The sequence below is a fragment of the Physella acuta genome, unplaced genomic scaffold, assembly GCF_028476545.2.
Source record: "Physella acuta isolate Inbredline_101_S28 unplaced genomic scaffold, ASM2847654v3 ptg001600l, whole genome shotgun sequence".
Taxonomy (NCBI): Eukaryota; Metazoa; Mollusca; class Gastropoda; family Physidae; genus Physella; species Physella acuta.
The window spans coordinates 130869-146642 of NW_026733114.1; the positions used below are offsets into that span (position 1 = coordinate 130869).

General features: G+C 41.0%; 1 protein-coding gene and 13 non-coding genes across 14 annotated transcripts in view; 13 read left to right on the forward strand and 1 right to left on the reverse strand.

Annotated features, from left to right (window-relative positions):
- LOC131929215 (putative mediator of RNA polymerase II transcription subunit 26) overlaps window positions 1-15774 on the reverse strand; it is a 57011-nt gene that overhangs the window by 14786 nt on the left and 26451 nt on the right. The window contains exons 22-32 of the mRNA XM_059285335.1: window positions 15601-15732; window positions 14334-14465; window positions 13067-13198; window positions 11778-11931; window positions 10538-10702; window positions 6788-6930; window positions 5522-5653; window positions 4256-4387; window positions 2989-3120; window positions 1723-1854; window positions 457-588 (exon numbers count right to left, since the gene is read on the reverse strand). Of these exons, the coding sequence (XP_059141318.1) occupies window positions 457-588; window positions 1723-1854; window positions 2989-3120; window positions 4256-4387; window positions 5522-5653; window positions 6788-6930; window positions 10538-10702; window positions 11778-11931; window positions 13067-13198; window positions 14334-14465; window positions 15601-15732 (1518 nt within the window). The remainder of the gene's footprint in view (window positions 1-456; window positions 589-1722; window positions 1855-2988; window positions 3121-4255; window positions 4388-5521; window positions 5654-6787; window positions 6931-10537; window positions 10703-11777; window positions 11932-13066; window positions 13199-14333; window positions 14466-15600; window positions 15733-15774) is intronic.
- LOC131929228 (small nucleolar RNA U3) lies at window positions 360-582 on the forward strand. The gene has a single exon (XR_009383902.1). It is a non-coding gene; the product is annotated as a small nucleolar RNA U3 (small nucleolar RNA).
- On the forward strand, window positions 1626-1848 carry LOC131929229 (small nucleolar RNA U3). The gene has a single exon (XR_009383903.1). It is a non-coding gene; the product is annotated as a small nucleolar RNA U3 (small nucleolar RNA).
- On the forward strand, window positions 2892-3114 carry LOC131929230 (small nucleolar RNA U3). The gene has a single exon (XR_009383904.1). It is a non-coding gene; the product is annotated as a small nucleolar RNA U3 (small nucleolar RNA).
- Window positions 4159-4381, forward strand: LOC131929222 (small nucleolar RNA U3). The gene has a single exon (XR_009383896.1). It is a non-coding gene; the product is annotated as a small nucleolar RNA U3 (small nucleolar RNA).
- LOC131929231 (small nucleolar RNA U3) lies at window positions 5425-5647 on the forward strand. The gene has a single exon (XR_009383905.1). It is a non-coding gene; the product is annotated as a small nucleolar RNA U3 (small nucleolar RNA).
- LOC131929232 (small nucleolar RNA U3) lies at window positions 6691-6913 on the forward strand. Its single transcript, XR_009383906.1, has one exon. It is a non-coding gene; the product is annotated as a small nucleolar RNA U3 (small nucleolar RNA).
- LOC131929234 (small nucleolar RNA U3) lies at window positions 7930-8152 on the forward strand. Its single transcript, XR_009383908.1, has one exon. It is a non-coding gene; the product is annotated as a small nucleolar RNA U3 (small nucleolar RNA).
- LOC131929263 (small nucleolar RNA U3) lies at window positions 9197-9419 on the forward strand. The gene has a single exon (XR_009383936.1). It is a non-coding gene; the product is annotated as a small nucleolar RNA U3 (small nucleolar RNA).
- On the forward strand, window positions 10463-10685 carry LOC131929264 (small nucleolar RNA U3). Its single transcript, XR_009383937.1, has one exon. It is a non-coding gene; the product is annotated as a small nucleolar RNA U3 (small nucleolar RNA).
- LOC131929254 (small nucleolar RNA U3) lies at window positions 11703-11925 on the forward strand. Its single transcript, XR_009383928.1, has one exon. It is a non-coding gene; the product is annotated as a small nucleolar RNA U3 (small nucleolar RNA).
- On the forward strand, window positions 12970-13192 carry LOC131929260 (small nucleolar RNA U3). Its single transcript, XR_009383933.1, has one exon. It is a non-coding gene; the product is annotated as a small nucleolar RNA U3 (small nucleolar RNA).
- On the forward strand, window positions 14237-14459 carry LOC131929261 (small nucleolar RNA U3). The gene has a single exon (XR_009383934.1). It is a non-coding gene; the product is annotated as a small nucleolar RNA U3 (small nucleolar RNA).
- On the forward strand, window positions 15504-15726 carry LOC131929235 (small nucleolar RNA U3). Its single transcript, XR_009383909.1, has one exon. It is a non-coding gene; the product is annotated as a small nucleolar RNA U3 (small nucleolar RNA).

Genomic DNA, 15774 nt, shown 5'->3' on the forward strand with positions numbered 1-15774 from the left:
AAGCATTAAATACGATTACGTTTGTGGGATGAGTAAGAGACCACTCAGCTCGTGTCAAACGTTAGCTTCCAATAGATAGTGATTCTTTCCCTTACAGTGAATTATTTCCCTTGATGTCGATTTTGATTTGTTTCTCTTTCCTACAGCGTTTTGCACTCTAAACGTGTGCCCATCAAGTTTCTACTGGGCCAATAAGTGTGCGCCTACAAGCTTTCGATGACATATAACAAAACGAGTGCGTCAGACCTGTATCAAATATTTCTTAGGTGCGACACAACTCATGCTAGTCACCGTCCTAAAAACCATACCGTAACAGCGTTTGAATTACGTTGGGCCCGCTTCCGATGCATGACTCGAATAAGATCATACTTTTAGGGATCATTTCTAAAGTTGGTCTTGCCGGGACGTTGAGCAAAATTGAACGGCACGAAAACCATGATGACGAGATTCAGTCACTTCCTCTGAGCGTGAAGTTGACCTCGAGACAGTCACAGCTTGAGTGACAGTCTCAGTAGGTCTTTGATGATCGTTCCTCTCCTCCCTCAGCGGGGAGTTGGAGGAGGATGTGACAATCCGATTGGTTTCTCTCTATCAAATGTAAAGAATGGTTTATCTAGCAAATGGTGCTGCCCACCACCAAAGCTTTTTCATGCAGCAAAAAGCACATTCGCTCTCCGACGACACGTGCTAGCATACCATATAACTTGTCCGTGTAGTAGTCTACGAACCAAACGACTGGCTTCCACGGTCTGTTGATTTTCACGTGAGCTTTGTTTACAACCGGCTGTTCATCCTATAGTTATGCGTCAACACACCGACGAACACGTCCACGATGCGTCTTTACAACGAAGCAAGCACTGCATGCATTATAATACCCACAGTTTTCATGTTTTGTCTCCTGATAAGCAAAACAGCAGTAGAGATAATCAACAGAAAATCTATTTATATAGGGCTAGGTTTTGACAGGCAAATGTGAGTCCTATTTTCTAGCGTTTTAATTGTTTATTTATTCAACAGCAGATATCCAATGTTTTATGTATACCACTTTAAAATGTTACCCCGTTGATCGAAACATTTTAGTCTACCAACACAAGCGTTTTCACATTTCGGAAAATAAAACTTATTTGAAATAAAACGAAAGAAAAACTGAAGCAAAACCACAGCTAAATAATCGGCTCCGCATTTATTAAATTCGTTATCTTTCGTGTGACGTTGGCTGGATATATTACTTTTTTTTATCAAACACAAAGTTCACTAAAAACGGACAAGCATTAAATACGATTACGTTTGTGGGATGAGTAAGAGACCACTCAGCTCGTGTCAAACGTTAGCTTCCAATAGATAGTGATTCTTTCCCTTACAGTGAATTATTTCCCTTGATGTCGATTTTGATTTGTTTCTCTTTCCTACAGCGTTTTGCACTCTAAACGTGTGCCCATCAAGTTTCTACTGGGCCAATAAGTGTGCGCCTACAAGCTTTCGATGACATATAACAAAACGAGTGCGTCAGACCTGTATCAAATATTTCTTAGGTGCGACACAACTCATGCTAGTCACCGTCCTAAAAACCATACCGTAACAGCGTTTGAATTACGTTGGGCCCGCTTCCGATGCATGACTCGAATAAGATCATACTTTTAGGGATCATTTCTAAAGTTGGTCTTGCCGGGACGTTGAGCAAAATTGAACGGCACGAAAACCATGATGACGAGATTCAGTCACTTCCTCTGAGCGTGAAGTTGACCTCGAGACAGTCACAGCTTGAGTGACAGTCTCAGTAGGTCTTTGATGATCGTTCCTCTCCTCCCTCAGCGGGGAGTTGGAGGAGGATGTGACAATCCGATTGGTTTCTCTCTATCAAATGTAAAGAATGGTTTATCTAGCAAATGGTGCTGCCCACCACCAAAGCTTTTTCATGCAGCAAAAAGCACATTCGCTCTCCGACGACACGTGCTAGCATACCATATAACTTGTCCGTGTAGTAGTCTACGAACCAAACGACTGGCTTCCACGGTCTGTTGATTTTCACGTGAGCTTTGTTTACAACCGGCTGTTCATCCTATAGTTATGCGTCAACACACCGACGAACACGTCCACGATGCGTCTTTACAACGAAGCAAGCACTGCATGCATTATAATACCCACAGTTTTCATGTTTTGTCTCCTGATAAGCAAAACAGCAGTAGAGATAATCAACAGAAAATCTATTTATATAGGGCTAGGTTTTGACAGGCAAATGTGAGTCCTATTTTCTAGCGTTTTAATTGTTTATTTATTCAACAGCAGATATCCAATGTTTTATGTATACCACTTTAAAATGTTACCCCGTTGATCGAAACATTTTAGTCTACCAACACAAGCGTTTTCACATTTCGGAAAATAAAACTTATTTGAAATAAAACGAAAGAAAAACTGAAGCAAAACCACAGCTAAATAATCGGCTCCGCATTTATTAAATTCGTTATCTTTCGTGAGACGTTGGCTGGATATATTACTTTTTTTTATCAAACACAAAGTTCACTAAAAACGGACAAGCATTAAATACGATTACGTTTGTGGGATGAGTAAGAGACCACTCAGCTCGTGTCAAACGTTAGCTTCCAATAGATAGTGATTCTTTCCCTTACAGTGAATTATTTCCCTTGATGTCGATTTTGATTTGTTTCTCTTTCCTACAGCGTTTTGCACTCTAAACGTGTGCCCATCAAGTTTCTACTGGGCCAATAAGTGTGCGCCTACAAGCTTTCGATGACATATAACAAAACGAGTGCGTCAGACCTGTATCAAATATTTCTTAGGTGCAACACAACTCATGCTAGTCACCGTCCTAAAAACCATACCGTAACAGCGTTTGAATTACGTTGGGCCCGCTTCCGATGCATGACGCGGATAAGATCATACTTTTAGGGATCATTTCTAAAGTTGGTCTTGCCGGGACGTTGAGCAAAATTGAACGGCACGAAAACCATGATGACGAGATTCAGTCACTTCCTCTGAGCGTGAAGTTGACCTCGAGACAGTCACAGCTTGAGTGACAGTCTCAGTAGGTCTTTGATGATCGTTCCTCTCCTCCCTCAGCGGGGAGTTGGAGGAGGATGTGACAATCCGATTGGTTTCTCTCTATCAAATGTAAAGAATGGTTTATCTAGCAAATGGTGCTGCCCACCACCAAAGCTTTTTCATGCAGCAAAAAGCACATTCGCTCTCCGACGACACGTGCTAGCATACCATATAACTTGTCCGTGTAGTAGTCTACGAACCAAACGACTGGCTTCCACGGTCTGTTGATTTTCACGTGAGCTTTGTTTACAACCGGCTGTTCATCCTATAGTTATGCGTCAACACACCGACGAACACGTCCACGATGCGTCTTTACAACGAAGCAAGCACTGCATGCATTATAATACCCACAGTTTTCATGTTTTGTCTCCTGATAAGCAAAACAGCAGTAGAGATAATCAACAGAAAATCTATTTATATAGGGCTAGGTTTTGACAGGCAAATGTGAGTCCTATTTTCTAGCGTTTTAATTGTTTATTTATTCAACAGCAGATATCCAATGTTTTATGTATACCACTTTAAAATGTTACCCCGTTGATCGAAACATTTTAGTCTACCAACACAAGCGTTTTCACATTTTCGGAAAATAAAACTTATTTGAAATAAAACGAAAGAAAAACTGAAGCAAAACCACAGCTAAATAATCGGCTCCGCATTTATTAAATTCGTTATCTTTCGTGTGACGTTGGCTGGATATATTACTTTTTTTTATCAAACACAAAGTTCACTAAAAACGGACAAGCATTAAATACGATTACGTTTGTGGGATGAGTAAGAGACCACTCAGCTCGTGTCAAACGTTAGCTTCCAATAGATAGTGATTCTTTCCCTTACAGTGAATTATTTCCCTTGATGTCGATTTTGATTTGTTTCTCTTTCCTACAGCGTTTTGCACTCTAAACGTGTGCCCATCAAGTTTCTACTGGGCCAATAAGTGTGCGCCTACAAGCTTTCGATGACATATAACAAAACGAGTGCGTCAGACCTGTATCAAATATTTCTTAGGTGCGACACAACTCATGCTAGTCACCGTCCTAAAAACCATACCGTAACAGCGTTTGAATTACGTTGGGCCCGCTTCCGATGCATGACTCGAATAAGATCATACTTTTAGGGATCATTTCTAAAGTTGGTCTTGCCGGGACGTTGAGCAAAATTGAACGGCACGAAAACCATGATGACGAGATTCAGTCACTTCCTCTGAGCGTGAAGTTGACCTCGAGACAGTCACAGCTTGAGTGACGGTCTCAGTAGGTCTTTGATGATCGTTCCTCTCCTCCCTCAGCGGGGAGTTGGAGGAGGATGTGACAATCCGATTGGTTTCTCTCTATCAAATGTAAAGAATGGTTTATCTAGCAAATGGTGCTGCCCACCACCAAAGCTTTTTCATGCAGCAAAAAGCACATTCGCTCTCCGACGACACGTGCTAGCATACCATATAACTTGTCCGTGTAGTAGTCTACGAACCAAACGACTGGCTTCCACGGTCTGTTGATTTTCACGTGAGCTTTGTTTACAACCGGCTGTTCATCCTATAGTTATGCGTCAACACACCGACGAACACGTCCACGATGCGTCTTTACAACGAAGCAAGCACTGCATGCATTATAATACCCACAGTTTTCATGTTTTGTCTCCTGATAAGCAAAACAGCAGTAGAGATAATCAACAGAAAATCTATTTATATAGGGCTAGGTTTTGACAGGCAAATGTGAGTCCTATTTTCTAGCGTTTTAATTGTTTATTTATTCAACAGCAGATATCCAATGTTTTATGTATACCACTTTAAAATGTTACCCCGTTGATCGAAACATTTTAGTCTACCAACACAAGCGTTTTCACATTTCGGAAAATAAAACTTATTTGAAATAAAACGAAAGAAAAACTGAAGCAAAACCACAGCTAAATAATCGGCTCCGCATTTATTAAATTCGTTATCTTTCGTGTGACGTTGGCTGGATATATTACTTTTTTTTATCAAACACAAAGTTCACTAAAAACGGACAAGCATTAAATACGATTACGTTTGTGGGATGAGTAAGAGACCACTCAGCTCGTGTCAAACGTTAGCTTCCAATAGATAGTGATTCTTTCCCTTACAGTGAATTATTTCCCTTGATGTCGATTTTGATTTGTTTCTCTTTCCTACAGCGTTTTGCACTCTAAACGTGTGCCCATCAAGTTTCTACTGGGCCAATAAGTGTGCGCCTACAAGCTTTCGATGACATATAACAAAACGAGTGCGTCAGACCTGTATCAAATATTTCTTAGGTGCGACACAACTCATGCTAGTCACCGTCCTAAAAACCATACCGTAACAGCGTTTGAATTACGTTGGGCCCGCTTCCGATGCATGACTCGAATAAGATCATACTTTTAGGGATCATTTCTAAAGTTGGTCTTGCCGGGACGTTGAGCAAAATTGAACGGCACGAAAACCATGATGACGAGATTCAGTCACTTCCTCTGAGCGTGAAGTTGACCTCGAGACAGTCACAGCTTGAGTGACAGTCTCAGTAGGTCTTTGATGATCGTTCCTCTCCTCCCTCAGCGGGGAGTTGGAGGAGGATGTGACAATCCGATTGGTTTCTCTCTATCAAATGTAAAGAATGGTTTATCTAGCAAATGGTGCTGCCCACCACCAAAGCTTTTTCATGCAGCAAAAAGCACATTCGCTCTCCGACGACACGTGCTAGCATACCATATAACTTGTCCGTGTAGTAGTCTACGAACCAAACGACTGGCTTCCACGGTCTGTTGATTTTCACGTGAGCTTTGTTTACAACCGGCTGTTCATCCTATAGTTATGCGTCAACACACCGACGAACACGTCCACGATGCGTCTTTACAACGAAGCAAGCACTGCATGCATTATAATACCCACAGTTTTCATGTTTTGTCTCCTGATAAGCAAAACAGCAGTAGAGATAATCAACAGAAAATCTATTTATATAGGGCTAGGTTTTGACAGGCAAATGTGAGTCCTATTTTCTAGCGTTTTAATTGTTTATTTATTCAACAGCAGATATCCAATGTTTTATGTATACCACTTTAAAATGTTACCCCGTTGATCGAAACATTTTAGTCTACCAACACAAGCGTTTTCACATTTCGGAAAATAAAACTTATTTGAAATAAAACGAAAGAAAAACTGAAGCAAAACCACAGCTAAATAATCGGCTCCGCATTTATTAAATTCGTTATCTTTCGTGTGACGTTGGCTGGATATATTACTTTTTTTTATCAAACACAAAGTTCACTAAAAACGGACAAGCATTAAATACGATTACGTTTGTGGGATGAGTAAGAGACCACTCAGCTCGTGTCAAACGTTAGCTTCCAATAGATAGTGATTCTTTCCCTTACAGTGAATTATTTCCCTTGATGTCGATTTTGATTTGTTTCTCTTTCCTACAGCGTTTTGCACTCTAAACGTGTGCCCATCAAGTTTCTACTGGGCCAATAAGTGTGCGCCTACAAGCTTTCGATGACATATAACAAAACGAGTGCGTCAGACCTGTATCAAATATTTCTTAGGTGCGACACAACTCATGCTAGTCACCGTCCTAAAAACCATACCGTAACAGCGTTTGAATTACGTTGGGCCCGCTTCCGATGCATGACTCGAATAAGATCATACTTTTAGGGATCATTTCTAAAGTTGGTCTTGCCGGGACGTTGAGCAAAATTGAACGGCACGAAAACCATGATGACGAGATTCAGTCACTTCCTCTGAGCGTGAAGTTGACCTCGAGACAGTCACAGCTTGAGTGACAGTCTCAGTAGGTCTTTGATGATCGTTCCTCTCCTCCCTCAGCGGGGAGTTGGAGGAGGATGTGACAATCCGATTGGTTTCTCTAGCAAATGGTGCTGCCCACCACCAAAGCTTTTTCATGCAGCAAAAAGCACATTCGCTCTCCGACGACACGTGCTAGCATACCATATAACTTGTCCGTGTAGTAGTCTACGAACCAAACGACTGGCTTCCACGGTCTGTTGATTTTCACGTGAGCTTTGTTTACAACCGGCTGTTCATCCTATAGTTATGCGTCAACACACCGACGGACACGTCCACGATGCGTCTTTACAACGAAGCAAGCACTGCATGCATTATAATACCCACAGTTTTCATGTTTTGTCTCCTGATAAGCAAAACAGCAGTAGAGATAATCAACAGAAAATCTATTTATATAGGGCTAGGTTTTGACAGGCAAATGTGAGTCCTATTTTCTAGCGTTTTAATTGTTTATTTATTCAACAGCAGATATCCAATGTTTTATGTATACCACTTTAAAATGTTACCCCGTTGATCGAAACATTTTAGTCTACCAACACAAGCGTTTTCACATTTCGGAAAATAAAACTTATTTGAAATAAAACGAAAGAAAAACTGAAGCAAAACCACAGCTAAATAATCGGCTCCGCATTTATTAAATTCGTTATCTTTCGTGTGACGTTGGCTGGATATATTACTTTTTTTTATCAAACACAAAGTTCACTAAAAACGGACAAGCATTAAATACGATTACGTTTGTGGGATGAGTAAGAGACCACTCAGCTCGTGTCAAACGTTAGCTTCCAATAGATAGTGATTCTTTCCCTTACAGTGAATTATTTCCCTTGATGTCGATTTTGATTTGTTTCTCTTTCCTACAGCGTTTTGCACTCTAAACGTGTGCCCATCAAGTTTCTACTGGGCCAATAAGTGTGCGCCTACAAGCTTTCGATGACATATAACAAAACGAGTGCGTCAGACCTGTATCAAATATTTCTTAGGTGCGACACAACTCATGCTAGTCACCGTCCTAAAAACCATACCGTAACAGCGTTTGAATTACGTTGGGCCCGCTTCCGATGCATGACTCGAATAAGATCATACTTTTAGGGATCATTTCTAAAGTTGGTCTTGCCGGGACGTTGAGCAAAATTGAACGGCACGAAAACCATGATGACGAGATTCAGTCACTTCCTCTGAGCGTGAAGTTGACCTCGAGACAGTCACAGCTTGAGTGACAGTCTCAGTAGGTCTTTGATGATCGTTCCTCTCCTCCCTCAGCGGGGAGTTGGAGGAGGATGTGACAATCCGATTGGTTTCTCTCTATCAAATGTAAAGAATGGTTTATCTAGCAAATGGTGCTGCCCACCACCAAAGCTTTTTCATGCAGCAAAAAGCACATTCGCTCTCCGACGACACGTGCTAGCATACCATATAACTTGTCCGTGTAGTAGTCTACGAACCAAACGACTGGCTTCCACGGTCTGTTGATTTTCACGTGAGCTTTGTTTACAACCGGCTGTTCATCCTATAGTTATGCGTCAACACACCGACGAACACGTCCACGATGCGTCTTTACAACGAAGCAAGCACTGCATGCATTATAATACCCACAGTTTTCATGTTTTGTCTCCTGATAAGCAAAACAGCAGTAGAGATAATCAACAGAAAATCTATTTATATAGGGCTAGGTTTTGACAGGCAAATGTGAGTCCTATTTTCTAGCGTTTTAATTGTTTATTTATTCAACAGCAGATATCCAATGTTTTATGTATACCACTTTAAAATGTTACCCCGTTGATCGAAACATTTTAGTCTACCAACACAAGCGTTTTCACATTTCGGAAAATAAAACTTATTTGAAATAAAACGAAAGAAAAACTGAAGCCAAACGACAGCTAAATAATCGGCTCCGCATTTATTAAATTCGTTATCCTTCTCGTGACGTTGGCTGGATATATTACTTTTTTTTTATCAAACACAAAGTTCACTAAAAACGGACAAGCATTAAATACAATTACGTTTGTGGGATGAGTAAGAGACCACTCAGCTCGTGTCAAACGTTAGCTTCCAATAGATAGTGATTCTTTCCCTTACAGTGAATTATTTCCCTTGATGTCGATTTTGATTTGTTTCTCTTTCCTACAGCGTTTTGCACTCTAAACGTGTGCCCATCAACTTTCTACTGGGCCAATAAGTGTGCGCCTACAAGCTTTCGATGACATATAACAAAACGAGTGCGTCAGACCTGTATCAAATATTTCTTAGGTGCGACACAACTCATGCTAGTCACCGTCCTAAAAACCATACCGTAACAGCGTTTGAATTACGTTGGGCCCGCTTCCGATGCATGACTCGAATAAGATCATACTTTTAGGGATCATTTCTAAAGTTGGTCTTGCCGGGACGTTGAGCAAAATTGAACGGCACGAAAACCATGATGACGAGATTCAGTCTCTTCCTCTGAGCGTGAAGTTGACCTCGAGACAGTCACAGCTTGAGTGACAGTCTCAGTAGGTCTTTGATGATCGTTCCTCTCCTCCCTCAGCGGGGAGTTGGAGGAGGATGTGACAATCCGATTGGTTTCTCTCTATCAAAAGTAAAGAATGGTTTATCTAGCAAATGGTGCTGCCCACCACCAAAGCTTTTTCATGCAGCAAAAAGCACATTCGCTCTCCGACGACACGTGCTAGCATACCATATAACTTGTCCGTGTAGTAGTCTACGAACCAAACGACTGGCTTCCACGGTCTGTTGATTTTCACGTGAGCTTTGTTTACAACCGGCTGTTCATCCTATAGTTATGCGTCAACACACCGACGAACACGTCCACGATGCGTCTTTACAACGAAGCAAGCACTGCATGCATTATAATACCCACAGTTTTCATGTTTTGTCTCCTGATAAGCAAAACAGCAGTAGAGATAATCAACAGAAAATCTATTTATATAGGGCTAGGTTTTGACAGGCAAATGTGAGTCCTATTTTCTAGCGTTTTAATTGTTTATTTATTCAACAGCAGATATCCAATGTTTTATGTATACCACTTTAAAATGTTACCCCGTTGATCGAAACATTTTAGTCTACCAACACAAGCGTTTTCACATTTCGGAAAATAAAACTTATTTGAAATAAAACGAAAGAAAAACTGAAGCAAAACCACAGCTAAATAATCGGCTCCGCATTTATTAAATTCGTTATCTTTCGTGAGACGTTGGCTGGATATATTACTTTTTTTTATCAAACACAAAGTTCACTAAAAACGGACAAGCATTAAATACGATTACGTTTGTGGGATGAGTAAGAGACCACTCAGCTCGTGTCAAACGTTAGCTTCCAATAGATAGTGATTCTTTCCCTTACAGTGAATTATTTCCCTTGATGTCGATTTTGATTTGTTTCTCTTTCCTACAGCGTTTTGCACTCTAAACGTGTGCCCATCAAGTTTCTACTGGGCCAATAAGTGTGCGCCTACAAGCTTTCGATGACATATAACAAAACGAGTGCGTCAGACCTGTATCAAATATTTCTTAGGTGCGACACAACTCATGCTAGTCACCGTCCTAAAAACCATACCGTAACAGCGTTTGAATTACGTTGGGCCCGCTTCCGATGCATGACTCGAATAAGATCATACTTTTAGGGATCATTTCTAAAGTTGGTCTTGCCGGGACGTTGAGCAAAATTGAACGGCACGAAAACCATGATGACGAGATTCAGTCTCTTCCTCTGAGCGTGAAGTTGACCTCGAGACAGTCACAGCTTGAGTGACAGTCTCAGTAGGTCTTTGATGATCGTTCCTCTCCTCCCTCAGCGGGGAGTTGGAGGAGGATGTGACAATCCGATTGGTTTCTCTAGCAAATGGTGCTGCCCACCACCAAAGCTTTTTCATGCAGCAAAAAGCACATTCGCTCTCCGACGACACGTGCTAGCATACCATATAACTTGTCCGTGTAGTAGTCTACGAACCAAACGACTGGCTTCCACGGTCTGTTGATTTTCACGTGAGCTTTGTTTACAACCGGCTGTTCATCCTATAGTTATGCGTCAACACACCGACGAACACGTCCACGATGCGTCTTTACAACGAAGCAAGCACTGCATGCATTATAATACCCACAGTTTTCATGTTTTGTCTCCTGATAAGCAAAACAGCAGTAGAGATAATCAACAGAAAATCTATTTATATAGGGCTAGGTTTTGACAGGCAAATGTGAGTCCTATTTTCTAGCGTTTTAATTGTTTATTTATTCAACAGCAGATATCCAATGTTTTATGTATACCACTTTAAAATGTTACCCCGTTGATCGAAACATTTTAGTCTACCAACACAAGCGTTTTCACTTTTTCGGAAAATAAAACTTATTTGAAATAAAACGAAAGAAAAACTGAAGCAAAACCACAGCTAAATAATCGGCTCCGCATTTATTAAATTCGTTATCTTTCGTGTGACGTTGGCTGGATATATTACTTTTTTTTATCAAACACAAAGTTCACTAAAAACGGACAAGCATTAAATACGATTACGTTTGTGGGATGAGTAAGAGACCACTCAGCTCGTGTCAAACGTTAGCTTCCAATAGATAGTGATTCTTTCCCTTACAGTGAATTATTTCCCTTGATGTCGATTTTGATTTGTTTCTCTTTCCTACAGCGTTTTGCACTCTAAACGTGTGCCCATCAAGTTTCTACTGGGCCAATAAGTGTGCGCCTACAAGCTTTCGATGACATATAACAAAACGAGTGCGTCAGACCTGTATCAAATATTTCTTAGGTGCGACACAACTCATGCTAGTCACCGTCCTAAAAACCATACCGTAACAGCGTTTGAATTACGTTGGGCCCGCTTCCGATGCATGACTCGAATAAGATCATACTTTTAGGGATCATTTCTAAAGTTGGTCTTGCCGGGACGTTGAGCAAAATTGAACGGCACGAAAACCATGATGACGAGATTCAGTCACTTCCTCTGAGCGTGAAGTTGACCTCGAGACAGTCACAGCTTGAGTGACAGTCTCAGTAGGTCTTTGATGATCGTTCCTCTCCTCCCACAGCGGGGAGTTGGAGGAGGATGTGACAATCCGATTGGTTTCTCTCTATCAAATGTAAAGAATGGTTTATCTAGCAAATGGTGCTGCCCACCACCAAAGCTTTTTCATGCAGCAAAAAGCACATTCGCTCTCCGACGACACGTGCTAGCATACCATATAACTTGTCCGTGTAGTAGTCTACGAACCAAACGACTGGCTTCCACGGTCTGTTGATTTTCACGTGAGCTTTGTTTACAACCGGCTGTTCATCCTATAGTTATGCGTCAACACACCGACGAACACGTCCACGATGCGTCTTTACAACGAAGCAAGCACTGCATGCATTATAATACCCACAGTTTTCATGTTTTGTCTCCTGATAAGCAAAACAGCAGTAGAGATAATCAACAGAAAATCTATTTATATAGGGCTAGGTTTTGACAGGCAAATGTGAGTCCTATTTTCTAGCGTTTTAATTGTTTATTTATTCAACAGCAGATATCCAATGTTTTATGTATACCACTTTAAAATGTTACCCCGTTGATCGAAACATTTTAGTCTACCAACACAAGCGTTTTCACTTTTTCGGAAAATAAAACTTATTTGAAATAAAACGAAAGAAAAACTGAAGCAAAACCACAGCTAAATAATCGGCTCCGCATTTATTAAATTCGTTATCTTTCGTGTGACGTTGGCTGGATATATTACTTTTTTTTATCAAACACAAAGTTCACTAAAAACGGACAAGCATTAAATACGATTACGTTTGTGGGATGAGTAAGAGACCACTCAGCTCGTGTCAAACGTTAGCTTCCAATAGATAGTGATTCTTTCCCTTACAGTGAATTATTTCCCTTGATGTCGATTTTGATTTGTTTCTCTTTCCTACAGCGTTTTGCACTCTAAACGTGTGCCCATCAAGTTTCTACTGGGCCAATAAGTGTGCGCCTACAAGCTTTCGATGACATATAACAAAACGAGTGCGTCAGACCTGTATCAAATATTTCTTAGGTGCGACACAACTCATGCTAGTCACCGTCCTAAAAACCATACCGTAACAGCGTTTGAATTACGTTGGGCCCGCTTCCGATGCATGACTCGAATAAGATCATACTTTTAGGGATCATTTCTAAAGTTGGTCTTGCCGGGACGTTGAGCAAAATTGAACGGCACGAAAACCGTGATGACGAGATTCAGTCACTTCCTCTGAGCGTGAAGTTGACCTCGAGACAGTCACAGCTTGAGTGACAGTCTCAGTAGGTCTTTGATGATCGTTCCTCTCCTCCCTCAGCGGGGAGTTGGAGGAGGATGTGACAATCCGATTGGTTTCTCTCTATCAAATGTAAAGAATGGTTTATCTAGCAAATGGTGCTGCCCACCACCAAAGCTTTTTCATGCAGCAAAAAGCACATTCGCTCTCCGACGACACGTGCTAGCATACCATATAACTTGTCCGTGTAGTAGTCTACGAACCAAACGACTGGCTTCCACGGTCTGTTGATTTTCACGTGAGCTTTGTTTACAACCGGCTGTTCATCCTATAGTTATGCGTCAACACACCGACGAACACGTCCACGATGCGTCTTTACAACGAAGCAAGCACTGCATGCATTATAATACCCACAGTTTTCATGTTTTGTCTCCTGATAAGCAAAACAGCAGTAGAGATAATCAACAGAAAATCTATTTATATAGGGCTAGGTTTTGACAGGCAAATGTGAGTCCTATTTTCTAGCGTTTTAATTGTTTATTTATTCAACAGCAGATATCCAATGTTTTATGTATACCACTTTAAAATGTTACCCCGTTGATCGAAACATTTTAGTCTACCAACACAAGCGTTTTCACTTTTTCGGAAAATAAAACTTATTTGAAATAAAACGAAAGAAAAACTGAAGCAAAACCACAGCTAAATAATCGGCTCCGCATTTATTAAATTCGTTATCTTTCGTGTGACGTTGGCTGGATATATTACTTTTTTTTATCAAACACAAAGTTCACTAAAAACGGACAAGCATTAAATACGATTACGTTTGTGGGATGAGTAAGAGACCACTCAGCTCGTGTCAAACGTTAGCTTCCAATAGATAGTGATTCTTTCCCTTACAGTGAATTATTTCCCTTGATGTCGATTTTGATTTGTTTCTCTTTCCTACAGCGTTTTGCACTCTAAACGTGTGCCCATCAAGTTTCTACTGGGCCAATAAGTGTGCGCCTACAAGCTTTCGATGACATATAACAAAACGAGTGCGTCAGACCTGTATCAAATATTTCTTAGGTGCGACACAACTCATGCTAGTCACCGTCCTAAAAACCATACCGTAACAGCGTTTGAATTACGTTGGGCCCGCTTCCGATGCATGACTCGAATAAGATCATACTTTTAGGGATCATTTCTAAAGTTGGTCTTGCCGGGACGTTGAGCAAAATTGAACGGCACGAAAACCGTGATGACGAGATTCAGTCACTTCCTCTGAGCGTGAAGTTGACCTCGAGACAGTCACAGCTTGAGTGACAGTCTCAGTAGGTCTTTGATGATCGTTCCTCTCCTCCCTCAGCGGGGAGTTGGAGGAGGATGTGACAATCCGATTGGTTTCTCTCTATCAAATGTAAAGAATGGTTTATCTAGCAAATGGTGCTGCCCACCACCAAAGCTTTTTCATGCAGCAAAAAGCACATTCGCTCTCCGACGACACGTGCTAGCATACCATATAACTTGTCCGTGTAGTAGTCTACGAACCAAACGACTGGCTTCCACGGTCTGTTGATTTTCACGTGAGCTTTGTTTACAACCGGCTGTTCATCCTATAGTTATGCGTCAACACACCGACGAACACGTCCACGATGCGTCTTTACAACGAAGCAAGCACTGCATGCATTATAATACCCACAGTTTTCATGTTTTGTCTCCTGATAAGCAAAACAGCAGTAGAGATAATCAACAGAAAATCTATTTATATAGGGCTAGGTTTTGACAGGCAAATGTGAGTCCTATTTTCTAGCGTTTTAATTGTTTATTTATTCAACAGCAGATATCCAATGTTTTATGTATACCACTTTAAAATGTTACCCCGTTGATCGAAACATTTTAGTCTACCAACACAAGCGTTTTCACTTTTTCGGAAAATAAAACTTATTTGAAATAAAACGAAAGAAAAACTGAAGCAAAACCACAGCTAAATAATCGGCTCCGCATTTATTAAATTCGTTATCTTTCGTGTGACGTTGGCTGGATATATTACTTTTTTTTATCAAACACAAAGTTCACTAAAAACGGACAAGCATTAAATACGATTACGTTTGTGGGATGAGTAAGAGACCACTCAGCTCGTGTCAAACGTTAGCTTCCAATAGATAGTGATTCTTTCCCTTACAGTGAATCATTTCCCTTGATGTCGATTTTGATTTGTTTCTCTTTCCTACAGCGTTTTGCACTCTAAACGTGTGCCCATCAACTTTCTACTGGGCCAATAAGTGTGCGCCTACAAGCTTTCGATGACATATAACAAAACGAGTGCGTCAGACCTGTATCAAATATTTCTTAGGTGCGACACAACTCATGCTAGTCACCGTCCTAAAAACCATACCGTAACAGCGTTTGAATTACGTTGGGCCCGCTTCCGATGCATGACTCGAATAAGATCATACTTTTAGGGATCATTTCTAAAGTTGGTCTTGCCGGGACGTTGAGCAAAATTGAACGGCACGAAAACCATGATGACGAGATTCAGTCACTTCCTCTGAGCGTGAAGTTGACCTCGAGACAGTCACAGCTTGAGTGACAGTCTCAGTAGGTCTTTGATGATCGTTCCTCTCCTCCCTCAGCGGGGAGTTGGAGGAGGATGTGACAATCCGATTGGTTTCTATCTATCAAATGTAAAGAATGGTTTATCTAGCAAATGGTGCTGC